Source organism: Nycticebus coucang, chromosome 6, assembly GCF_027406575.1.
Source record: "Nycticebus coucang isolate mNycCou1 chromosome 6, mNycCou1.pri, whole genome shotgun sequence".
NCBI lineage: Eukaryota > Metazoa > Chordata > Mammalia > Primates > Lorisidae > Nycticebus > Nycticebus coucang.
In genome coordinates, this window is record NC_069785.1 from 67566536 (window position 1) to 67592751 (window position 26216).

At 40.8% G+C, this 26216-nt stretch overlaps 1 protein-coding gene and 1 non-coding gene across 2 annotated transcripts; one reads left to right on the forward strand and one right to left on the reverse strand.

The window, feature by feature from the left end:
* Window positions 1-638: 638 nt before the first annotated feature.
* MTFMT (mitochondrial methionyl-tRNA formyltransferase) lies at window positions 639-26139 on the reverse strand. Its single transcript, XM_053595555.1, has 11 exons — window positions 26057-26139; window positions 25823-25916; window positions 24632-24933; window positions 21681-21890; window positions 20597-20719; window positions 18459-18561; window positions 16692-16767; window positions 11432-11523; window positions 4286-4364; window positions 3095-3177; window positions 639-897 (listed from the first exon to the last, which is right to left on the reverse strand). The coding sequence occupies exons 1-11, from the start codon at window positions 26137-26139 to the stop codon at window positions 700-702; spliced, it is 1443 nt and encodes a 480-aa protein (XP_053451530.1). The 3' UTR covers window positions 639-699.
* On the forward strand, window positions 13699-13760 carry LOC128589451 (U7 small nuclear RNA). Its single transcript, XR_008381023.1, has one exon. It is a non-coding gene; the product is annotated as a U7 small nuclear RNA (small nuclear RNA).
* Window positions 26140-26216: the final 77 nt, after the last annotated feature.

The following is a 26216-nucleotide window of genomic DNA, read 5'->3' on the forward strand; positions in this document are numbered from 1 at the left end:
GGGTGCCGGCCCCATATGCTGGAGGTGGCGGGTTCAAACCCAGCCCCGGCCAAGAACTGCAAAAAAAAACAAAACAAAACAAAACAAAAAAACCAACCAAACAAAAAAAAAACCCCAAATGCTCTTCAGTATATACATGCATACCACTTAGTTGCCTTTGCTCTTAGGGAAAGATATAATCTCTTTAAGTTTGATATTATAAATACAAATCTTATTTTTTAAACTTCTTTTGTTATTTAAATAGAAAAAGCTCTGTTTAACTACTGTTACAAAAAAAATGGAAAATGAGACAATCCATCTTTTAGACAACAATCTTCTCTTTTTCCAACAGTGTCATCTTCTTTGAAAGTCAAGGTAGGGCGGCGCCTGTCGCTCAGTTGGTAAGGCGCCAGCCCCATATACCGAGGGTGGCGGGTTCAAGCCCGGCCCCGGCTGAACTGCAACCAAAAGATAGCTGGGCGTTGTGGCGGGCGCCTGTAGTCCCAGCTGCTCGGGAGGCTGAGGCAAGAGGATCGCTTAAGCCCGGGAGTTGGAGGTTGCTGTGAGCTGTGTGATGCCATGGCACTCTACCTGAGGGCCATAAAGTGAGAGTCTGTCTCTACAAAAAAAAAAAAAAAAAAAAAAGAAAGTCAAGGTAATTCCTTGTAAATAAGGCTTTTAATAAATTACAAATATGTAATAGGTCCTTCTGCTTCCTAACTACTTAATGCACTGTTGCATAGCAACAATTTTTTTTTCCTGCTTCTTCTTCGTTGGATGCCTGAGAGTCTGAAATCTCCATTGGCTTGGTTGAGCTGGGGAATTTTTTTGGAACCAGGGGTGCAAATATCCATTGTAGAAATCAGTAGCTGTCAGTGTTTTCTTAAGCATCACTGATCGAACACCAATCCAGCCATCCTTAAAGACAAAAGACAAACAGTAAATAAGAAGTGGTGGCAATACTGAAAAACCAACTAAATTTTAGTTTTCATAATAAAATTTTTATATGGAAACAAATAAACCAATAAACTTTTACTAAATGCCTCGCTGCAACTGGCACGGTACTAAGAAACATATGCAATTCCTTGACTCTTAAAGTTTATTATCAAGGAAAGATAACAAACACACAAGAGCTGCATACACCTATTTAATCATGAAGGGAGTGGAGTAAAAAGTTTTGTCTATATTTGCATGGTACTTTACAGTTTTCAGAGTATGTCTATATATCTTACTGTGATTGATCATCAGAACATAACAAATCTAAAAGGCAGGCAGATCCAAAATCATGTCCATTTAGTTTAGTTTTGAGATGAGGTCTTGCATTGGAACTCCTGGGCTTAAGGGACCTCCTGCCTCAGCCTCCTGAGTAACTGGGACTACAGGTCCCACATCCCACTATCATCCGCATTTTAGAAGATAAAATCACCCAGAGAGGGTGGGTGATTTGTTTGAAGTAACACAACTAATGAGACTCAAATTCACAAGAATTGAGTGAATTCTTCACTGCTTCTTTCTATGAGAGCAAACCGCAGACAAGCAACCCATATACATACAGACCCAGATAAGGACAGCAAGATGTGCAAACCCAACCCTGTTCCAGAATAAATCTGCAGGAGATGAAGAGAGGCTGATGGAGGAATTCTGTATTTACAGTCTGTGTAGGTCAGATCAGTTTATCACACATTATTTTATTTTTTTTCACCTCATTTCATCTCATTTTATTTTGATACAGCATCTCATGCTGTTGCTTAGGCTCGAGTGCTATGGCATCAGCCTAGCTCACAACAACCTCAAACTCCTGGGTTCAAGTGATCCTCCTGCCTCAGCCTCCCAAGTAGTTGAGACTATAGGTGTGCACCACCACACCCAGTTAACTTTTCTATTTTTAGTAGAGATGGGGTCTTGCTCTTACTCAGGCTGATCTTGAACTCCTGAGCTCAAGTAATCCAACCACCTCAGCCTGCTAGAGTGCTAGCATTACAGGCACGAGCCACCTCGCCCAGACTATCACACATTTTTCAGACAACACGTCTTGAGCATGAAGCATCTCACCTAAACACCATGTGATGGAAAATGCCAGGAAATAGAAGGAATGTGGAATACTTCTCAGAACACACTATGGTTTTTATGAAACAATAATAGTCCCAAAGTCATTTTAAACAGTTCAGAAATCTCTTAATTACTGTTGAGCAGTAAAAGAAAGTAGGGTACATGCCCTAAAGTAGTTCAGCCAAACACTTTGATATGACTAGTTTTACGTTACCACGCACAGGAGCTTGTTAATTAAATTGGATTACTGCAAATATACAAGTTTTCTTTTCTTTCTTTTTTTTTTTTTTGAGACAGAGCCTCAAGCTGTCGCCCTGGGTAGAGTGCTGTCGCATCACAGCTCACAGCAACCTCCAATTCCTGGGCTCAAGCGATTTTCCTGCCTCTGCCTCCCAAGTAGCTGGCATTACAGGCACCCACCACAACGCCCAGCTATTTTTTGGTTGCAGCCATCATCGTTGTTTGGCGGGCCTGGGCTGGATTCGAACCCACCAGCTCAGGTGTATGTGGCTGGCGCCGTAGCCACTTGAGCCACAAGCCCCGAGCCCACAAGTTTTCTTTTAAGAAGGCACTCAAGTTACTGAATCTTCTTTCACTAACAATAATGCCTTGGAAAAACTTCATCACTTTAAAAAAATGATGCTAAAGATCACACTATTTCTTTTTTTTTTTTGAGACAGAGTCTCACTATGTCGCCCTCAGTAGAGTACCATGGTGTCACAGCTCACAGCATCCTCCAACTCCTAGGCTTAAGTGATTCTCTTGCCTCAGCCTCCCAAGTAGTTGGGACTATAGGCGCCCGCCACGACTCCAATTTTTGTTGCAATCGTCATTGTTTAGCTGGCCCAGGTCAGGTTTGAACGCGCCAGCCTTGGTGCATGTGGCTGGTGCCGTAACCACTGTGCTACATGCGCTAAATCTACACTATTTCTTAAGAAAATTAAACTGCCTTTTGGCCCAATTTGATAGACACAAAGTTAAGTGAAGTGAACTCAAAATAATAAGTGATACAAACGAAAAATTCAGTAAAACAAGTGTGATAATTTGAAACTAAAGGAAAATGTACCTTGCAATAAACCAGCAGGATTTGTGATTGCTTGTGGTATATAACTGATCCTGGAATAATAGCCTCTCTTATTAATATCTGATCTGAAGAATGGAGAAAAAAAAGATATGAGAGAGAGAAATAAATTATGCAACTTTATGGTATTTCTGAAAAACCAAAAAAGCAGTACTGATACTGGAGAGGACACATCTTGCTGATGCTCTGAATTTATGATCCCAAACTTACAACGAAGACATGGTGCTCTGTGTACATCACTAATCCACAGGAAAGCTTTCCATACACAGAAGAAGCTACAATTCCTTTACCTAGTCTCCCAGGGATTACCTAAAATTCTAAACTGGAAGTTGTATGTTACTATTTTAGAAAAATAACTACTAACCAGTGGAGAAATATATAGGATGCTTAGGATTTAAGCTGGCCCTTTCATCTCTGCCCAAACAAGTCCCAATTTCTAGGTTCCTGGGAAGCTCCAACTACCTCTAGGATAGGTCAGCTCCCTCTGTGGCTCACATTTCCTTCTGTCGACCAAACTGGGAGGGCACTGACGAGCCTTAGAATGGACCTGTGGCATGAAATGCTGGGCTAGATTCTCACCGAGCTGCCCAGATATTTTCATTATATTACCATAATAAAATTAACCAAGTCACTTTTACACTCCCTGTCTCTTTGAGACAGAATCTCACTACGTTGCCCTCGGTAGAATGCTGTGGTGTCACAGCTTGCAGCAACCTCCAACTCTTGGGCTTAAGTGATTCTCTTGCCTCAGCCTCCCAAGTTGCTGGGACTACAGGCGCCCACAACATCGTGGCTATTTTTTTGTTGCAGTTGTTGTTTAGCAGGCCCAGACCAGGCTCAAACCTGCCAGCTTTGGTATATGTGGCCGGCGCCCTACCCACTGAACTATGGGTGCTGAGCCTGAAAATCTTAAAGTAGGAAATCAGTTTAAAATGGGATAGGAACACTGCTCTGTCTACTTCCCAGGTTCTTAGAATGATTAAATGAGAAAATAAATGTGAGCAGACACTGCAAGGAATAAGACAGTAAGTGAAAGTGAAGTATTATCATTATTGAACTGAAACAATCTAAAAGAATCCTTACTTTTAGTAAATGTTACCTATGGTAAAAAGAGATACAGTTTCATGTAGACTATACTGAAAACATCTTCCATTTCAACTATTCAAATGTTATTACCAGCAAGGACTGGGCTGTCAACTTCTACCAAATCCAGAAGTTTAATGGTATTCTCCATCCAGAGTGTCTGCAATGGAATCTGCAAATAAGATTAAGAAGGTATGATAAAGGGATACACTCAATCCTCAAATCCTTTTCTTTTCTTTTTTTTTATTGAGATAGAGTCTTACTACCTCACCATTGGTAGAGTACTGTGTCGTCACAGCTCACAGCAACCTCCAACTCTCGGGCTTAAGCGATTCTCTTGCCTCAGCCTCCCAAGTAGCTGGGACTACAGATGCTTGCCACAACAACTGGCTATTTTTTTTGTTTTTAGCAGGCCAGGGATGGGTTTGAACCCACCAACCCTGGTGCATGTGGCTGGTGCTCTACCCACTGAGCTACAGGTACCACCCCTTCAAACCCCTTTCAACTACTATTTTGTGTTAATCTGGTCTTTTTTCCTAATTAGAGGAATTAGGAACTCACTCACTAAATTTTATGGAACAGAACATGTGACCCTCTATATCAGTCTTTACGGGATTTGTAAGATCCTAAACATTAAAAAATCAATATATATATATTTTTTAATATTTCTTTTTTTTTTTTTTTTTTGTAGAGACAGAGTCTCACTGTACCGCCCTCGGGTAGAGTGCCGTGGCGTCACACGGCTCACAGCAACCTCTAACTCTTGGGCTTACGCGATTCTCTTGCCTCAGCCTCCCGAGCAGCTGGGACTACAGGCGCCCGCCACAACGCCCAGCTATTTATTTTTTAATATTTCTAATTAAAATTTTATACCCATTATAAAAATCCAAATATTACAGCATTTATGTAAGAAAAAAATGTTAGAAAGAGATAGCATTTTGTAGCTCTGTTCCTAGAGGTAGCCAGTAATAGTTTGATGTATATTTTCTCCCACAAATATTATTATAAAAATCTAAAACATATTGTTTTATAAGAAACTTTTGTTACTTAACCAGAAGCCATGGACAACTTTTCATCAGTACACACTTTCCTACTTTACTCTTATCTGTTGCACAGTATCCTATTTTATGAATGTATCATAATTTATGCAACTAATACCTTCATGATGGATATTTCAATTACTTTCAATTTCTTACTATTCTAAAATGTGGTAGCAAACAGATTTGTAGATATATTTTGAGCACTTATATATTTCTGGAAAATAGGTTTTTTTGTTTTTTTTTTTTAAAGTGGAATGCCTAGGTTAAAGAGCATCATTTTATTGTTAAACTGCCTTGATAAGAGAGAAAAAATGGCAATATATTGCTGTTTTTTATGATTGAGGCTGAGGAACTTTCCATGTATTTACTTGTACTTTTTATTTCTCTATAAGCTGCCTATTTATGCCCTTGGCCCATATTTTTAAAAACTGAGATGTTCATCTCAATGTACAAAAATATTTTCTATATTTAAGAAATCAGCCTTTTTTAGGACAGGCGTGGTGGCTCATGCCTGTAATCTTAGCACTCTGGGAGGCTGAGGCCGGTGGATTGCTTGAGCTCAGGAGTTTAAGACCAACCTGAGCAAGAATGAGACCCCATCTCTAAAAAATCAGGCACTGTGGTGGGTGCCTACAGTCCCAGCTACTTGGGAGGCTGAGGCAAGAGAATTGCTTGAGCCCAAGAGTTTGAGGTTGCTGTGAGCTGTGATGCCACAGTACTCTACTGGGGGCAACAAAGTGAGACTCTGTCAAAAAAAAAAAAAATAAAAGATCCTAGAACTTGATTTAAATAGACTAATAAAAATTAATACAAGAAATAAATTCTCTCAAATTTATGAATTAAATACATTTATTTTCAGATTATAGCTCATTCCTTTATTTCATAGATGGAGAAAGTGAGGCTCAGAGAAATGCAGCTATTTTCTCAAGGCTGACACAGCTAGTTAGTGGTAGAGCCAGGGTTGGACTGTTTTCTGATTCTTAGCTTGGTGATCTTTTTATGACATCCTTTAAAGAGCAGGTTTAACTTTCAGAAGAATTAGTAATAACTTGAACATTAAATCAAAGAATTAAACAAATTTGAAGAAAAACTTCATAGGTATTCATAATCTTACATACAGTATGTCATTATTTTAGTATAGTATCTTCTTCTATATCCTGATGGCTCATTTTTCTTTTATCTGCTCTTAAAAGTTATGAAAAATTTTCATGTGTGATTTTTTTCTTCTAAGAACTCAAAATATATATATATATTTTTTGTAGAGACAGAGTCTCACTTTATGGCCCTCGGTAGAGTGCCATGGCATCACACAGCTCACATCAACCTCTAACTCCTGGCTTAAGCGATTCTCTTGCCTCAGCCTCCCGAGTAGCTGGGACTACAGGCGCCCGCCACAACGCCCGGCTATTTTTTTTGTTGTTGCAGTTCGGCCAGGGCTGGGTTTGAACCTGCCACCCTTGGCATATGGGGCCGGCGCCCTACCTGCTGAGCCACAGGCGCCGCCCAGAACTCAAAATATTTTTGAAACAAGCTTACTGACTAAAGATTTATATTTACCAAGGGTGATAAACTTGCTGGGTATACACTCAGAATACACAATTTTGTTCTTGAGGAGGAAAGCTCACCTACCATTAGAACATAACAGAAAGTAAAGGGATGGTAAGGATATAATCACTTCAGTGTCCACCATCATTACTGTCAAAATCACATATTTTCATAGATTTAGATACACATAGTTTTTTTCCCCTTTGATCTTGACAGTTGTGTACATTGTCGTTAACCACATTTTAAGGGTAAAAAGCAGACACTCAGAGAACGGGCAGGTCTTGCTTTGGGTTAGTAAAGGGCTGCTCTAGGAATCAAACCTCACCTTCTGGCTCCAAGATAGCACAAAGCTTTTCTCCATGGAGGAAAGGTTGGATTTGCAGAAGATAAAGATTGTCGTGTAGTAAGTCAGAGATGTTAAGAGATTTCAAGTTACTGGCCTAAATTTCATCTTAGGAAGTTGTCTACTTGGCTCAACTTCTCAAACTTAACATGGCTATAAAAGAACTATTTATTTCCTCCTTAAATTTGCTCCTCCCTAGACATCCTTACCTCAATTAAATTGTACCACCATTCACCTAGCTGCTGAAGGCAAAACTCTATGAATGATGCTAATTTCTTTCTCTTTAGTTTCCCATATTCCACCAGCAAATTCCACTGACTCCACCTCCAAAGCATAGACTGGACATTCTCTTCTTTTGCTTTTTAGAGACAGGCTCTTCCCATGCTGCCCAGGCTGGCCTTGAACTCCTGATCCCACCTCAGCCTCCTGAGTAGGGGGGACTTCAGGGTTATGCTTTGACCTCCTGCATGGATGTCCACTTCTTTCCACTCACTATCACCATTGTCCAAATTGCCATCATCTATCACCTGGGCTACAGTCCAGCTTCTTGACTGACCTCCGGTCCATTTTCCAGCAGCAGCCAGAGTGACCTTCTAACAGCATGCACTTAAACCCATTACTCCCTGCTCAGGCCCTCCAGGGACTTCCCACTACACATCAGTCCTATTCAAGCTTGCCTCTGACCTCCTCTTATGCTACTCTCCACCTTGCTGGTTACATTCCAGCCACATCAGCCTCATTTCTGTCTCTCAAACATGTCCAGTTCTTTCCCACCTTGGATCTTTTATTTGTTTTGACAGTTTATTGAGATATAACTCACATACCATAAAATTCACCCTTTTAAAGCATACAAATCAGTATTTTTTAGATTTACAGAGCAGTTCAACCAATACCATTATTTTTCTTCTTGCCGAATTTTAGAACATTTTCATCACCCTCCTCCCTGCAAAAGCCTCACACCTATTACCAGAAAGTCCCCATTACCTTTTCTCCCCAGCCTATGGATTTGCTTCTTCTGGACATTTCATATAAATGTAATTATATAACACGTGGCCGTGACTGCCTTCCTTCACTTAGGATAGTGTTTTCAAGGTTCACAGTGTCGTAGCATGTGATTATGATTATGGCTGCGGCATAGTCTATTTATGGATATACCACATTTTATTTATCCACTATTAGCTGATGGACATTTGGGTTGTTCTACTTTTTGACTATTTTGAATAATGCTGCTATAAACATTCAGGTACAAATTTTGTGTGTGAATATTTTAAATTCCCTTGAGTATAAACCTGGGAGTGGAAAAGCTGGGTCATATAGTAATTCTGTGTTTAACTTTTTGAAGAACTGCCAAACTGTTTATCACACTGGTTGCACCATTTTACATTCCTGTTAGCAATGTATGAGGATTCCAAATTTCTCCACATTCTTGTCAACACTATTGGTTTTTTTTTGTAGAGACAGAGCCTCACTGTACTGCCCTTGGGTAGAGTGCCATGACGTCACACGGCTCACAGCAACCTCTAACTCTTGGGCTTAAGCGATTCTCTTGCCTCAGCCTCCTGAGCAGCTGGGACTACAGGCGCCTGCCACAACGCCCGGCTATTTTTTTGTTGCAGTTTGGTGGGGGCTGGGTTTGAACCCGCCACCCTCGGCATATGGGGCTGGCGGCCCTACTCACTGAGCCACAGGCGCCGCCCAACACTATTGTTTTTTAATGATAGCCATCCTAATGAACGTGAAATTATATCTCATAATGGTTCTGATTTGCATATCCCTAAACGCTAATGAAATGAATCATCTTTTCATGTGCTTATTTGCCATCTGTAGATCTTCTGAGGAGAAATGTCTAATCAGATTCTTTGGCCATTTTCCATTTGGGTTATTTGTCTTTTTACTGCAGAGTTATAAAGTTCTTTATATGTTCTGGATACTATACCCTTATCAGATATATAAATTTGCAAGTATTTTCTCCCTTTTTTTTTTTTAAGGCAGAGTCTTAAGCTGTCGCCCTGGGTAGAGTGCCATGGCTTCACAGCTCACAGCAACCTCAAAATCTTGGGCTTGAGCGATTCTCTTGCCTCAGCCTCCCAAGTAGCTGGGACTACAGGTGCCCGCCACAATGCCCAGCTATTTTTTTTGTTGTTGCAGTTATCATTGTTGTTTTAGCTGGTCCGGGCCAGGTTCAAACCCGCCAGCCTTGGTGTATGTGCTGATGCCCTACCCACTGAGCTACAGGCGCCATCGTCTCCCATTCTTTTAATTTTTTTATTTTCTTGATAATGTCCTCTGAAGCACCAAAGGTTTTAATTTTGATGCAGTCCAATTTCTCTATTTCCAGTTTGGCTGCTTATGCTTTATGGCATCATAAAGCCACAGACTCTTAATTCTACTGTATTGTGTTATAGCCAGTACCACACTATTTTGATTATTATAGCTTCGCAGTAAGTTTTGAAATTGGGATATGCAAGTCTTCCAATTTTGCTATTTTTCAAGATTGTTTTGGCTTTTCTGGGCCCTTTGCAATTCCACATCAATTTTAGGGGCAGCTTGTCTATTTCTGTAATACCAACTTTTTTTTTTTTCCGAGACAAGAGTCTTTCTCTTGTTTTGTACTTTCCCAGGTTAGAGTGCCATGGCATCAGCCTAGCTCGCAGCAACCTTAAACTCCTGGGTTAAGCAATCCTCCTGCCTCAACCTCCTAAGTAGCTGTAACTAGAGATACTTGCTATAATACCTGGCTAATTTTTCTATTTTTTAGTAGAGATGGGTCTCACTCTTGCTCAGGCTGGACTTGGACCCCAAAGCTCAAGCAATCCACCTGTCTACACCTCCCAGAGTCCTAGAATTACAGAAGTGAGCCACCATACCAGGCCCCAGACCTCAGTTTAAATGTCAGCTCAGAGAGGTCTTCCCTATCTACCCAATCTAAAATAACCCCCAGTTATTCTATCACATGATCCTATTTTAACTTTCATCAAGGAACTTATCAGGGAACTATTTGCTTATTTGTTGTCTATCCTCCCACACTATTACCTTGCACACTGCTTGACACACTTGACATATAATAAGCCTTCAATAAATAGTTTGTTTAACGAATGAATAATAGCAGCTGTTATTTAATGAGTACCTAGTATATGTCAGATACTGTAAAATAAAAGACACACACACATACACACACACAAATATCAGCCCCGGGTAGCACCTGTGGCTCAAGGAGTAGGGCGCCAGCCCCATATACCAGGAGTGGTGGGTTCAAACCCAGCCCCAGCCAAAAACTGCAAAAAAAAAAAGAAAAAAGAAAAAAATCAGCCCTAATCTTCTGATGAACAAACTAAAGCTCAGAGGTTAAATAACTTTCCCAAGTCTACGAGTTAAGAAGTAGCAGCCATAAGATGGAACTCAGATCTAACTGGCTCTAAAGTCCACGTTCACACAGGTGCCATTCTAAGGCAGAAGAAAAAGTATAGGATTGAAGTTAGACAGATTTCACTCAAAACCTGACTTTGACTCTCATTAACCAGCAATATGACATTGGAAACACTCAATAATAATTTATTGGGCATCTACTTTAAGCCTCTATTCAACTTTAAAATGGCATGCTACAGACATCCAGTGGTAGTTCCCCATTTTACTCATCATTAGTAACAGAGGTGGTCCATTAAAAACTACATACTTGGTAGGCCCAGAGTTCGAATAACATAAGTAACTATCAAAATGAAGAAACCCCCCCACAAATTTATCAAGGAATTGAAATTTAACTCAGATATTTTAACAAGCTATAACATTACAACTTCATTTTATATACAATATAAAGAAATCAATGATTTAAGAATTTATAAAAATTTGATCAGAGACAGATATAGGAAAAAGCACTGGATTAGAGGTTAGAAGATTTAGGTCCTTTATTTAGTCACTGGGCTCCCCTAAGTTAGTCATTTCATTTTCTTTCTTTTTTTTGCAGTTTTTGGCGGGGGCTGGGTTTGAACCCGCCATTTCCGGTATATGGGGCCAGTGCCCTACTCCTTTGAGCCACAGGCACTGCCCTAGTCATCTCATTTTCATTCCTCTCACCTATGAAATGAAGTAATAAAAACTTGGTTATGATAAACTACAAAATACACGTATTTGAAAATGCTTTGTTAATTCTAAGGCCTCTACAGAAACTTAAAGTTTAAAGAATACCTTAAAAACAAATTTTCAGATTTCCTAAGTATAGTTTATGAGATCCATTCCTAAATAAAAATATTGAGAAAGCAAATTACACACAAAAATACCAATTAGGTAAAATTGCACCCTAACTTCCCAACTTACTATATCTCCAATGGCACGATGAAGTCTGAATATTTGCTCTGAAGTTTGTTCCTCCCACTTTATACAGCTGGTACCAGCAGAAATCTTAGGGGCTACAAGATAAAGCCAAGAGCAAAAATGAATGTCAGGTTCTATATTCATGAATTGATAAATTATTAATGCTGAGTTACAGATACAAAATAATTCATTATAATAGTCTCTCAACTGGCTTGGCGCCTGTAGCTCAGTGAGTAGGGTGCCAACCACATACACCGGGGAGAGTTAGAGCCCACCCCGGACCTGCTAAAACGACAATGACAACTCCAACCAAAAAAAAGCTGGGCATTGTGGCAGGAGCCTGTAGTCCCAGCTACTTGGGAGGCTGAGGCAAGAGAATCGCTTAAGCCCAAGAGTTTGAGGTTGTTATGAGCTGTGACGCCACGGCACTCTACCAAGGGCAACATAGTGAGACTCTGCCTCAAAAAAAAAGTCTCAATTTTTCTGTATGTTCAAAAATACTAACAGAAAACATGGGTGAACTTCTTTATAACGTGGGAGTAGAAAACGCCCTTCTAATTATCACTCAAAGTCCAGAAGCAATTAAAAATGGATAAATGAGACTACATAAAAATAAACTTTTTTTTTTTTTTTAAATAAGAGACAGGGTCATGTTCTGTTTCCTGATTGGAGCACAATGTTACAATCATAGCTCACTGCAGGCTCAAACTCCTGGGCTCAAGTGATCCTCCTGCCTTAGCCTCTCAAATGGCTAAGACCACAGACATACACACCATCATGCTATGATAATTTTTTTTTGGTAGAAATAAGAGTGTCTCTATGTTGCCCAGGCTGGTCTCGAAACTCCTGACCTTAAGCAATACCCCTGCCTTGGCCTCCCAAAGTACTGGGATTACATAGGCATGAACCACTGTGCCTGGCCAAAAATAAACATCTTTTATATGCCCCAAGTTAAAACAAACAAACAAAAAAAATGAAAAACTAAAACAATTTGCCATTTATATCACAGAGGACTAATTTCTTTATTATATAAAGTATTCCTGAAATAAGAGAAGAAAAAGACATGATAGAGGCCAAGGAGGGAAGATCCCTTGAATTCAGAAGTTCAAGACCATCCTGAGCAAGAATGAGACTCCATCTCTACTAGAAATAGAAAAAGTAGCTGAGTGTCATGGTGGGTACCTGTAGTCTCACCTACTTGGGAGGCTAAGGCAGGAGGATCACTGAAACCCAGGAGTTTGAGGTTACTGTGAGCTAGGCTGATGACACCATGGCAGTATAGCCTGGGGAACAGAGTGGGACTCTGTTTTCACAAAAAAGAAAAGAAAAGAAAAAAAAAAAAGACCTGATACAAAAATGGGCAAAAGATATGACACTTCTCAGCAAAAGAAATACAAATAGTCCTTAAATATATGAAAAGATCATCAACATCACTCACAGGAATAATTTGCATTAAAACTACTCCAAGATACTATATATATATATATATATATATATATATTTTTTTTTTTTTTTTTTTTTTTTTTTTTTTTTTGTAGAGACAGAGTCTCACTTTATCACCCTTGGTGCTGTGGCGTCACACAGCTCACAGCAACCTCCAACTCCTGGGCTTAGGCGATTCTCTTGCCTCAGCCTCCTGAGTAGCTGGGACTACAGGCGCCTGCCACATCACCTGGCTATTTTTTTTGTTGCAGTTTGGCCAGGGATGGGTTTGACCCCGCCACCCTAGGTATATGGGGCTGGTGCCCTACTCACTGAGCCACAGGTACTGCCCAAGATACAATTTCTTATATATTATATTAGGAAGTAACATGTGCTTAAAGTTATTCACAGCAGTATTACTTGAAATAGCAAAAGACTGGAAACAACCCAAATGCCTATCAATAAAGGGATCTGTTGTATAAATTATGATATATACACGCAATGAGAACTAAGCCACCACAAAAAAGGAGGAAAATCTCTTCTTCCTAATAGGAAGTGGTCTCCAAGATATACTGCTAAGTGAAAAAAGAGCAGTGTAGAAGAGTGTATATTTTATGCTACCTTTTGTGAAAGAAAAAAGGAAAAATAATATGTGTGAAAAAACCCCAATATATCTGTGTTTGCTTATTTTTGGCAAAATAACTAGAAGGCTAAATCAGAAGCTAATAAAGTTAGCTATAGAAGGAGGAACATAGAATTGGATGAGATAGGGATAGAAGAAGGACTTCTGTGAGTATACTTTTTAAAATTATTTTAACTTTCACCACATATTTTGTGTTAAAAAAAATAGGTGTTATAGCTCTTTTAGAAGTTGTCTAGCAGGTTTTCTAGTCCTCACTGGAAGACCCCTTCCCTCACCAAAAAATAAATTAATAAATTTAATCGTAAAGGAAAATAAAGCGACCCTTAAAATCAAAAATAAACGGAAACAAATCTAACTATAAATCAAAATAGGTAACAAAACTACAAGAAAAATATTATCTCCAGTAACTTTTGGATATACTAATCTGACTATATACCTTTAGTAGAACATATTTTTTTTTTTTTTTTTTTTGTAGAGACAGAGTCTCACTTTATGGCCCTTGGTAGAGTGCCGTGGCCTCACACAGCTCACAGCAACCTCCAACTCCTGGGCTTAAGCGATTCTCTTGCCTCAGCCTCCCGAGTAGCTGGGACTACAGGCGCCCGCCACGACGCCCGGCTATTTTTTGGTTGCAGTTTGGCCGGGGCCGGGTTTGAACCCGTCACCCTCGGTATATGGGGCCGGCGCCCTACCGACTGAGCCACAGGCGCCGCCCAGTAGAACATATTTTAAAGAGAAAAAAAAAAAACACTGGAAAGAAATCTTAACTCTTATTTAATAGTTCTCTTAGTAGTAATATTGGTATAATATTGCAACTATTTTATGCATAGCAAATAAATAGGTTGAAATGAATAAAAAAGAAGATAGTATAAGATAAAATATAAAGAAAACCCCATAATGTTAAATTTGAATCATAAAACAATATGAACTTGAGTATTTTTAAAAAACGTAATTCCTAGTTTTCTCCATCATCAACACCCTATTTTGGGACACACTGTTGTATCAGAAGGTTTCTAAATACCAACCCCATGAAAATGATCAGTGCCTCCTTGGAGAAACGGCTGATTCCAACACATACCAGAGAATTTACAAGGGGACCTGGGACATACTGCAGTAGAAACCAAGTGAGCACGCAAAACTGGGAGCGTCAAAAAGGATGCAGGAGCCCCAACTTTATGGGGTCCACTGGGCAAATTTGGGAAATCTGAGCAGCACAAAGTATTATATTACACTGTAAAAGCCAATAATGAAAATCTATGAGTCAGATGATATTAAAAAGAATTCATATCAGTGTAACTGGCTTATTGTACCCTCAATGAATCCCCAACAATAAAAAAAAAAAAAGAATTCATTTGCCACTATAATTGAAGGTGATTACAGTACCAAGTCCTAAAAACTAGGTGATTACAGTACCAAGGTGATTACAGTACCAAGTCTAAAAACTGACAAGGAAGTGAAAAAAATTAAGCTTTTATCCCCATTTTAGGATGAACTAAAATTCATCCCCAATTATTGGGAAAAACTCTTATTTCTAGAACAATACCAACTATTAAATGTAAAAGGAATTGAAAAATTTCCATTTCATAATCCCTAACTAAGTAATTTATTCATGTAAGGAATACCAATCTGTGCTAAAACCATTACGTGAAAGGCTGTTAGGGAGCAGGGTATTCACACAGTGCTGAAGTATTATCCTATAGATTAATTGGTAATTGCAAGAGAGAAAACACATCTTTACACTGGAAAGATCTGGTGGTCACTATTTCAACCAAGTGACCAAACTTGGCTTCACTAGCTTTGGTGCAACCTGATAGCCTGGCTAACTGAAGTGTTACCTAAGACTGGAGGGGACAAAATTAAGACTGTATCTTTTATTTTATTTTATTTTTTTGTAGAGACAGAGTCTCACTTTACTGCCCTCGGTAGAGTGCTGTGGCGTCACACAGCTCACAGCAACCTCCAGCTCTTGGGCTTATGTGATTCTCTTGCCTCAGCCCCCCGAGCTGCTGGGACTACAGGCGCCTTTTTTTTTATTTTTGAGACAGACCCTCAAGCTGTCGCCCTGGTAGAGTGCTGTGGCATCACAGCTGACAGCAACCTCCAACTCCTGGGCTTAAGCGATTCTCTTGCCTCGGCCTCCCAAGTGTCTGGGACTATAGGCGCCCACCACAATGCCTGGCTATTTTTTGGTTGTAGTTGTCGTTTGGCAGGCACAGGCTGGATTCTAACCCACAAGCTCTGGTGTATGTGGCTGGTGCCTTAGCTGCTTGAGCTACAGGTGCCGAGCCATCCAGTATATTTTTTAAAATAGTTTTAACTTTTGACTCAAGTATATGCTTTACACATTCAAAAAACAGAATTAAATCATATAAAACTCTCTAAAATTAAAAACAAATGGAAATAAATTTTACTAAAACATAGTATCATGTATGAAATACTCTTCCTACAAACTTTTAGCCTGAATCTAGTCAAACCTTTAGAACTTCTAATTTATAGGAAATACAGGAAGAGAAGACAAGTTAAACAACAGTGGAATGAAACAAACAAATCAGGTAACTGCCCTGGTCTCTTCAAAAAGTCAATGACAGAGAGAGGGTAAAATAGTGGAGGAATTCTTTTAGACTACAGAGACTAAAGAGTTATAATAATGAATTACAACTAGATCCTAGTTTGACAAGTATAATAGCTATAAAATACATTTTAGATGATTAGGATCATTAAATACATGGATGGATACTGGATGTTATTAAGGAATTATTCATTTTTCTTAGGAAATGCATGCAAAAGTACTCGGAGATGAAAGGTCATAATTCATTCTTCCAAATGAATAAGTGTAATTTAAAATATACCTGTATATATACTAAACACACAGAAAGAAAATATGGCCAAACATTAATAATTGTTGACTCTGGAGTAAACTGGTGTTCATTATACTGTTTTTCGATTTACGTGTTTAAAACTTCCAAAATAAGAAGGTGGGGTGTGGGGTGCGGGGTGTGGGCGTCTAATCCTTCATAAGGCTACACGTTAAGAGGTAGAGAGCTTACCAACCATTTTTTCAGAAAAGGACATACAAGTTGACACTCAATATTTAGTCAAAATTAAGGGAAAAGTTCAGTGAAGAAGTCAGAGTGCTCGGATGCCATCATGACAACAAAGCCTCTTGAAGACATGAGAGGGTCTGCAGGCTTCACTCACCATATGTCACCCCCTCTGTTGGCTGCTGCCTTCCACTGTTCAGGCTCTCAGGCAAATTTTTCAAAACTGAAATAAGCTACAGAAAAAAAAGAGAGTGATATATTAACAGAAACATACTACCAATTAAGTACCATGAAATGATCTGTAACTTTAAAAGAGCTGTGTAGCAGGGTAAGGCAACAAATTGGAGCAAGTTATGAGGTTATATGTCCACTTGATGGACTCAAAGTAAAGATGTCACTCTCTGGAGAGCACAGGTCATCGATTCACTTCTAGAGAAGGCTGGGCTTTGCCTGGTTGGGTAAGCTTTTAGTCTCAGAACAGCCTGTGCCTGGCTATCCACTCTCACCTCCCAGGAAGGTGGAGCCTCACAGAAAGAGAATGTACTCTGGACTCAAAGATTCTGGGTTTAAACCCCAGTTCCACTGCCTACTAGCTGTCTCACTGTGGAAAAGTTATTTGTCTATGTCCTTCAGTGTTGTCATTATCTGTGAAATGACTGACAACAACAACCTCAAAGTTTTCCTGGTTAAAAAAATTCCATTATCAGGGGGGCGCCTGTGGCTCAGAGGAGTAGGGTGCAGGCCTCATATGCTGGAGGTGGGTTCAAACCCAGCCCCGGCCAAAAACTGCTAAAAAAAAAAAAATTCCATAGCACATCTAGAACTTGGCACACAAGCCAATGCTGGCAGCCACTATTTTAAGATCATTTTGGAGGTAAGTGCCTAGAAAAGACAGTGCCATCAATACAGCTGTGAAAAAATTTCCTCTTTATAAAATTATTATTTTTTCTCTGTGTAAATTAACTATTTAATATGAAAACACAAATTTAATCATTAAACATTTACCCAACTCCTCCTACAGGCAGATTCAATGAGCTCAAGGAGCAATACAAAGCCACAGAGAGGAAAGATCATCTGTGGTAGGGTGGTCTGCAAAAATCCCAGTGTATGTGGATGCAAATGACTGGCACCCAGGCACAGAAGTGGGAGGAAAGAGAAGAATCACTTAGGAAATTGCTGTTAGTTTAGTCTGACAGATATGCAAGGTATATTATATACATGAGAGTAAAAGTGGGAAGAATAGGCCACACTGTGAAATGTAGTGGACCATATAAGATCATCTGTTTCTGTGTGTGTCACACTTTATGGGGGCAAGACATGATTGCAAGAGGGACTTTACCTAACAATTGCAATCAGTGTAACCTGGTTTATTGTACCCTCAATGAATCCCCAACAATAAAAATAAATAAATAAAAAAAAAAGATCATCTGTTTCACTTGAAAGATTTTATAAAGTATCCAATCTGTGTAAATTCTCAAAGATTTATATGAGATCACAAACCCCATGCTAACGTTTAGAAAGCAAGAGGCAGGGGCGGCGCCTGTGGCTCAGTGAGTAGGGCGCTGGCCCCATATACCAAGTGTGGTGGGTTCAAACCCGGCCCTGGCCAAACTGCAACAAAAAATAGCCAGATGTTGTGGTGGGTACCTGTGGTCCCAGCTATTTGGAAGGCTGAGGCAAGAGAATCACCTAAGCTCAAGAGCTGGAGGTTGCTGTGAGCTATGTCGCTACGGCACTCTACTGAGGGCAACAAAGTGAGACTCTGTCTCTAAAAAAATAAAATAAAATAAAGTAAGAGGCAGAAATCACTCCTTAAAAAAAAAAAAAAGCTTAAAATTACATGTCATAACGTTGTTCTTTTCATCATAATTACTTAGGAAACCACTAAATCAGTCAAAAGCAGTAAGATATTGGAGAACTGTACCATGTTAGCGCCCAGTCTTGACAACACTGCTTCTAATTCCTTTGTAGTACTCTTGGGTGGCACTGGAATGGTTTCTTGTTTGAGAATTGGGCCTACATCAAATCTAGCAAAAAGTCAAAAGCAAAGAGTATCATTATTTTTTAAGATCAATATGTTTATCTACATATCAAAAAGATAATTTATTGTTGGCTACTAATTTGGCTGTTAGCCATTAGCAAGGGACATATGTCAGTTTGGAAAGAAGGGAGAGGAAAATCTGGACTATATTTTTTTCTGAAGGAAAAAAAGTAGCCAGGAGCAGTGGTGCATGACTGTAGTCCCAGCTACTCAGGAGGCTGAGGCAGCAAGATTATTTGAGCCTAGAAGTTCAAGGCCAGCCCAGGCAACATAGCAAGACTCTGTCTCTCAAAAAAAAAGTATACAGTTTCATATCAGGAATTTCATCTCAATAACAAATAATTCTATCATCAGTAATAAATAGTACAAAAAAATCTATTGGCACATAAAAAGCATAAGGCAAAGAATTTATTTTCCAAGGAAGCACAATTAGGAAATTCATTATTATTTCTTTTTTTTTTTTTTTTTGGTTCTTGGCCGGGGCTGGGTTTGAACCTGCCACCTCTGGCATATGGGACCGACGCCCTACTCCTTAAGCCACAGGCGCCGCCCTCATTATTATTTCTTTATTTCCTTCCTCAAAGGAGTTGAGTTTTGCCTGGATTATCATCATTGGTGATTATAAATAAATGCAAACACATTTGCATTCCCATAGTCTTACATTTTACATCAAGCTCTGTAAACACTGGCCATGGGCTTTCATTAGACATATGCTTTATTGGCTCGGCGCCTGTGGCTCAAGCAGCTAAGGCGCCAGCCACATACACCTGAGCTGGCAGGTTGGAATCCAGCCCAGGCCCGCCAAACAACAATGACAGGTACAACCAAAAAATAGCTGGGCCTTGTGGCAGGCGCCTGTAGTCCCAGCTACTTGGGAGGCGGAAGCAGGAGAATTGCTTGAGCCCAGGAGTTAGAGGTTGCCATGAGCTGTGATGCCAGAGTACTCTAGCCAGGCGACAGCTTGAGGCTCTGTCTCAAAAAAAAAAAAAAAAGAAATATGCTTTATCTAAAACTTTTAACTTTGTGCTTCTGTTAATGATATTCCTAACCTAGGAACTACAATAAAATGTTTATTATGGAAAATTACAAATATGCACAAAAATAGGCTGGGTGCCTGTAGCTCAGTGGTTAGGACACCAGTCACATTCTCCAGAGCTGGTGGGGGCTGGTGGGTTTGAACCCAGCCTGGGCCTGCTAAACAAACAAATAAAAATAGCTGGACCTTGTGAAGGGCGCCTGTAGTCCCAGCTTCTAGGGAGGCTGAAGCTAGAGAACTGCTTGAGCTTGAGAGTTGGAGGTTGCTGTGAGCTATGATGCCACGGCATTCTACCGAGGGTGACGAAATGAGACTCTGTCTCAATTAAAAAAAAAAATGCACAAAAATAGAATGAATAGTCAAATGAATCATCATATATATCACCCAAATTTTAGAATTATCAAAGTTTTGCTACTCTTGTTTCATGTCCTCTCTCCCTTTTCTTCTGCAGTAAGTCAAAGCAAATCCCAGATACCACGTTGTTCCTGTGCATTTATAAATTTTTTTTTCCTATGAGGAAGTTAGGTGGTAACAGGCTGCAGCTTAATAAATACCTTAAGTAATTTTTAAATACTTTTTTCTAAAGTGTAGGTACCGTAGAAAAAAATGTTTAAGACAATTATATTACATGTTGAAATACAACATATTCTTACTTTAGGTTTCAAAAGTTTTTTGACCATAGGTCAGGAACCAAGATTCAAAATAATTAACATACAAAAATCCATCTCATTTACATAATTTCTTTTACAGAAATCCAGGTATTAATAATACATTTCAATTAACAAATTAAAAATTTCATAAGTACTTTAAAGAGACAATGCATAAATACCAAAAGATACACGACTTTTATGCTAAAAACCAGAAAAAGCAGAAAGGATATAATACAGAAATCAGTCAACACCATCCATTTATCTTACTCCCTCTTCCCAAACTCATATTAACATTTAAAATCACAAAAATCTGAAGCAAAGTGAATATATTCTACCTTTTAGGTCTAATTTGCATAATTGTTACTCCAGCAACAGAATCTCCGTGAAGCACTGTGTGGATTATAGGGGCTGGACCACGCCACCTCGGGAGGCAACTGGGATGGACATTCAATATGCCACTGAATTAGAAAATGCCAAAATTAGTATGTCATCAGGCTTTACCATTTAGTTATTACTACCTAAACTAGTATGCTATTTTCATTATTAAACTTTCCCAGAAATATTGACAGTTAAATCTAGTCTGTATCACTTCAAAGGAAATAGTCAAAGGTAAATTCATATGAAACTTCATTAAAAAACAGAGACTTTATTCCAAAGATGTTCTGTAACAGCTCATGATGTCTGGGAGTTTTTAAGTAAAATTTTAAATGTATTTATTATTATATGAGAAGAACCATTCAAACCCTATTATGCACCTCATGAACAATTTGAATTATATTTCTAGTTTAGTCATATAACGACTCTCACTTTGTTTACTTATAGAATACCTAAAATCATCCTCTTGATCCCCACCAGATGATCCATTCACCTTTCCTGTTTATCCCAATATACCCTCTCATCCACCAATGAGAAATTTAAATACTTCATTCATCTGTAAAATATTTCAATATATATATTTAAATGAGGGTGAAAAAAAGCTCATAGGGAGTAATACGGAGTTAAATGCGTTTTGACAGTTCATGCCACAAATAAAAGTTCTTAAAAATACTAAAGAAGGGCGGTGCCTGTGGCTTAGTGAGCAGGGCATCGGCCCCATATACCGAGGGTGGTGGGTTCAAACCCAGCGCCGGCCAAACTGCAACAAAAAAATAGCCAGGCGTTGTGGCGGGCGCCTGTACTCCCAGCTACTCGGGAGGCTGAGGCAGGAGAATCACCTAAGCCCAGGAGTTGGAGGTTGCTGTGAGCTGTGTGACGCCACGGCACTCTACCGAGGGCAATAAAATGAAACTCTGTCTCTACAAAAAAAAAAAAAAAATACTAAAGAAGGCATTAAGTAGCATTCACGTTACATTTTAGATACCAGGTCCATCAATAAAGACCAAGGTTTCTATATTGTATTTCCTTATAAATAAAACTTACTAGGGAAATTTAACAATAAGAGCCTCACTCAAAAGACGGCCAAATGAAGCCACTACTCCAACATCATATTCTCCAGATCCCATGTCTGGCCACTCGTACACTGGAAGCTGAGACTGCACAGCATATTGCTTCACTGGCAATCCTTTTGGTGATGGGGAAGGCACTGTGACCACCTCCAATTTGTCGATTAACTCTTCTTCTTTGTTTTCCCTAAGTTAGAAAGATTGGAGGAAAAATGTGACAGTGTTAAGATAATGACTCAAAGCTAAACTACTTCATATACCACTAAGGTATTTCGATGATTAAACTCACGAAGTATTTAAGGCTATGTGATTAAAACTAATGTGATTGAGACACTGAGGGGTTGTTTATATTTAACTTTAATTATTTTAAATTTAAAGACCCATATGTAGCTAATGGCCACTGTTTGGACAGTATCATTCCAGAGATTCCATGTGCATACAGAAACATAAACAGCAAAGATATTTTACTCAATTGGGATCTTACCTGTACTGTTTTGCATTTTGTTTTTTTTCTCTTAACAATGCTATATGTACTATTGAGTGCTTTTAAAAAATTGGTTAAATATACATACGCTTGTATATGCACTTAACATTTCTTTTTTAAAATTGTTTCTGGAGACAGAGACTCACTCTGTTATCCACACTAGAGTGCCATGTTTGACATTCTAGTGTTCAGCCTAGGTCATGTTAACCTCAAACTCCTGGGTTTAAGCAGGAGTTTGAACTCCTGGGTTTAAGCAGGAGTTTGAACTCCTCCTGCCTCAACCTCCCAGAAGCTGGGACTACAGGTGCCCACCAGAAGGCCAGGCTAACTTTTCTATTTTTAGTAGAGACAGAGTCTTGATCAAGTTGGTCTGAACTATTCCCCACCTTGGCCTCCCAGAGTGCTAGGATTACAGGCATGAGCCACGGCAACCAGCAGACCCTTAACATTTCAAGAAAAAATAGGACAGTGCCTGTCTCTGGACAGAGGAACTGGGAAACAGGTGGAAGGAAATGACTTTTCACTGTATATCCTTCGAATCTGTGATATTTTGTACCATAACTACGTTATCATTCAAACAATAGTTTAAGAAAAAAACAAACAAAAATATATGCCTTGGGCATCATTCCATGGCAGTACAGGTAGGACTACCTCATTCTTTTTATCTGCTGCATGTTATTCCCGTGCCCAGGGGTGGTACGTTCTTTTTTTTTTTTTTGAGACAGAGCCTCAAGCTGTTGCCCTAGGTAGAGAGCTGTGGCATCATAGCTCAGAGCAACCTCCAACTCCTGGGCTCAAGTGATTCTCCTGCCTCCCCCTCCCAAGTAGCTGGGACTACAGGTGCTCTCCACAAGCCCAGCTATTTTTTTGGTTGCAGCCGTCATTGTTGTTTTAGGGGCCTGGGCTGGATTCGAACCCACCAGCTCAGGTGTATGTGACTGGGGCCTTAGCCACTTGAGCCACAGGCGCAAGTTGGTACATTCACTTTTTAAGAGGTATTGCATGCACATGTTGAGGAGTCCATGTCAAGAAAAGGGACTATGTACCAGGGCAGTAAAAAGAAAGCATAGGAGTAATGGAGCTGCTAAGTGAAGCATCATTAGAAGTGTTGGGGTGCATGCAGTGAGAGATGCATGTAGCAATATAAGAAATAACAGTGTTTGGAGGGCATGCAAATGGAACATGGAGTAAAGGGCATTTCTTCCAGATATGTGTACAGAAGAGTGTCCCGGGGGAGGAATGCTGTATATGGGATTGATGAAAGATTTTATATATGAGGGACTGCTGTGAAATATCTGTAGGGCTGTGGCTCAGTGAGTAGGGCGCCAGCCCCATATGCTGAGGGTGGCAGGTTCAAACCCAGCCCCGGCCAAACTGCAACAAAAAAAAAAATAGCCGGGCGTTGTGGCGGGCGCCTGTAGTCCCAGCTGCTCGGGAGGCTGAGGCAAGAGAATCGCCTAAGCCCAAGAGTTAGAGGTTGCTGTGAGCCGTGTGATGCCATGGCACTCTACCCGAGGGCGGTACAGTGAGACTCTGTCTCTACAAAAAAAAAAAAAGAAGTATCTGTAGGGAAGAGGAGGTGGAGATGACAAAAATGAGTGGAGGGAGAGAATACATCAGAAAAAAAAAAAAAGGAATGGGGAAATAACCTAAGTTGAGGGAAAGGGGGAAAGAAACACAACAGGTATTGCCACCACATTCCTGGATTTTTAAGGCAGGCTAGATTTTAAACAATTTTTTTCCCCAGTAAATAACATTTGATAAATTTTATAAATAGCAAACGTATACATATACCTAAGAGTTCTGATCTGTAAGTTTTTTCTTTTGAAATCAATGTCCTCTTTTCAGCCCACCCCCATCAACTGGGCCCCTAAATATACCAGGAGAGCAAGGGGAGCAAAGCAGCGAGACGTGGGTGTGCAGAAGGGTGATGAGCCTGATAAGAACCAGCTAAAAGTCTGGAGGGTACACATTAGATGGATGGGAGGCTGCAGGAGGGAGTGGAAAGAAGCGAACTTTAAAGCCAGACCCGGTTTTAGTCCCAACCAGCTCAGCTGATGACTTTGGGCAATCGCATAACCTCTCTGAGCTTCGGTTTCCTCACACGCAAAATGGGCAGGAGGCGGTGGGACCAGACGTAGGTGATGTAGGCAGTGCCCGGCACCGGTTTAGTACCCCGGGGGCTCCATGGAGGCCCTGTGGAGCTTGGAGAACCGACAGACAGGGCCGGGAGTGGAAGGCACAGAATGGACGGGATGGACGCCCAAAGGCTGACCGGCGGTGTTGAGCACCTTCCGGGCGCCAGGAGAAGCGGAGATCTGGGCCCACACCTCTCCAGAGCCGCTGCTTTCCGAGACCAGGAGTCCAAAACCCTCGGGGGAGGCCCCACAGGCGCGGCACCGGCGCCTTCAGCAGCCGAGCCCCACAACCCCTGGCCTGGGTACCTGGCGGCGTGCAGAGCCCGCAGAGTCTCTTGGGCGAAACGGTCCGTGCCGAAGAAGAGAACCCTCCAGGGCGGCTTCTCGCGCACTCGGACGTCTGAGCCGTCCTCCCAGCCTACAGACCCGCCGAGGCCGGCCAGCGCTCGCCACTGGGGGCTCTGCCTCCTGCCCAACGAGCCACGGACCAGACCGGGGCCCCAATACCGCGGTACCAACATCCTAATGGCCTCGGCGGCCCGCGGCCCACTTTGCGCAGGCGCGCGCGGCGGAGGGCGCAGGCAAAGGGATGATCGGCCCGGACAAACCTGAGGGGCGGGGCCGCAAGAGATTGGGCGGGGCTTTCCTGGCTGGAGGCGTGGCACGCTGTAGCTGAGGCGAAGGTCGTATTTGCCCGGTCAAGCGTCACTTGGTTAGGTTTATTTTCACTCTTTAGGCAAACCTCCAGAAGAACTCTTTTGGTAACAAATCGTGTTTTTTTCAGACAATGAAACCTCATTTATGTAGTGCGGTGTCATTTTCTCAGCCATTGTTACTGAGTACTTATGTACCACGCGCTGTTTAAGCATTTTATATAAATTATTCAAGTTAACCCTCACATCAACTATATGAGGTCAGCATTATTACAGCCATGTTACCGAAGGGAACCTGAAATCAGTGACCGTAAGGGCTTATCAGAGCATAAGTCCACATCTAGTAAATAGGAAAGTGGTAGTGGGACTCTTGTCCATATAATTCCAAGGCCTGGGATCCTAACCACTGGGCCTTTGCAGAAATCCCATTTATGAGGTTAGTGAGAGGTCAAGGACTGAAAATGAAAGATCATTCCGAAACGTGAACAAAAGGAAATCGAAGTCCAGGTTCTGTGTGGGTAACATGGCCTTTATTTCCACTCAGGTGAGCTGAGTCTGAGAAAGAAGTCAGCGCATGGGTTAAGGTGGATGGAATTTAAAGGGTTGGAGGAGTTGAGATTGTGGGACATTCATGCACTCATTTCTTCTTGGGCTGGATGGTTCTGTGTGGGCAGGTCCCTACATTTGACTCTATCAGTAAGTTAATTGGCCCCATTTTGCTCCTGAGGAAACTGAGGCTCAGTTACTTGCCTGTAGTCACCTTCATGAATTGAAGGCTTCATTCTTGCCCGTATCCTGTGCTTTTCTACCATTGTGGAGATTTCTAGGGAAAATAGGCACAGACCCCTGGCAGAGGTGCAGCAGCGGCATGAGGAGGAAGATCGTCAAAGCACTGGTTGGTAAGGTGGCCAGTGCCCATATCCACTCCTGCTGGTGGCCTAGGAGGCAATGCCACATGTGGCCAGGGGAAGGTCTGCTACACACAGGTATGGGCCCAGTAATGGGGGAAGGAACTAAACTCAGGGGTGCAGCCCGTTGAAGCCTTTTGGGATCAGTTCCTTGGTCTGCTGCTCTGTACACTGCCATCTCCTCCCTGTGGTTGCACCCGAAGTCCACGAGGAGGTGCTGCTCACTAGCCTTTCTCTTGTGGTGGCAGGTCATGTGCTCCAGCGGATCTGAAGCTGCCAATTCTGCTCTCCCTGTAGCTGTCTTGTGTGGTTTCAGTAAATGTCATTCCC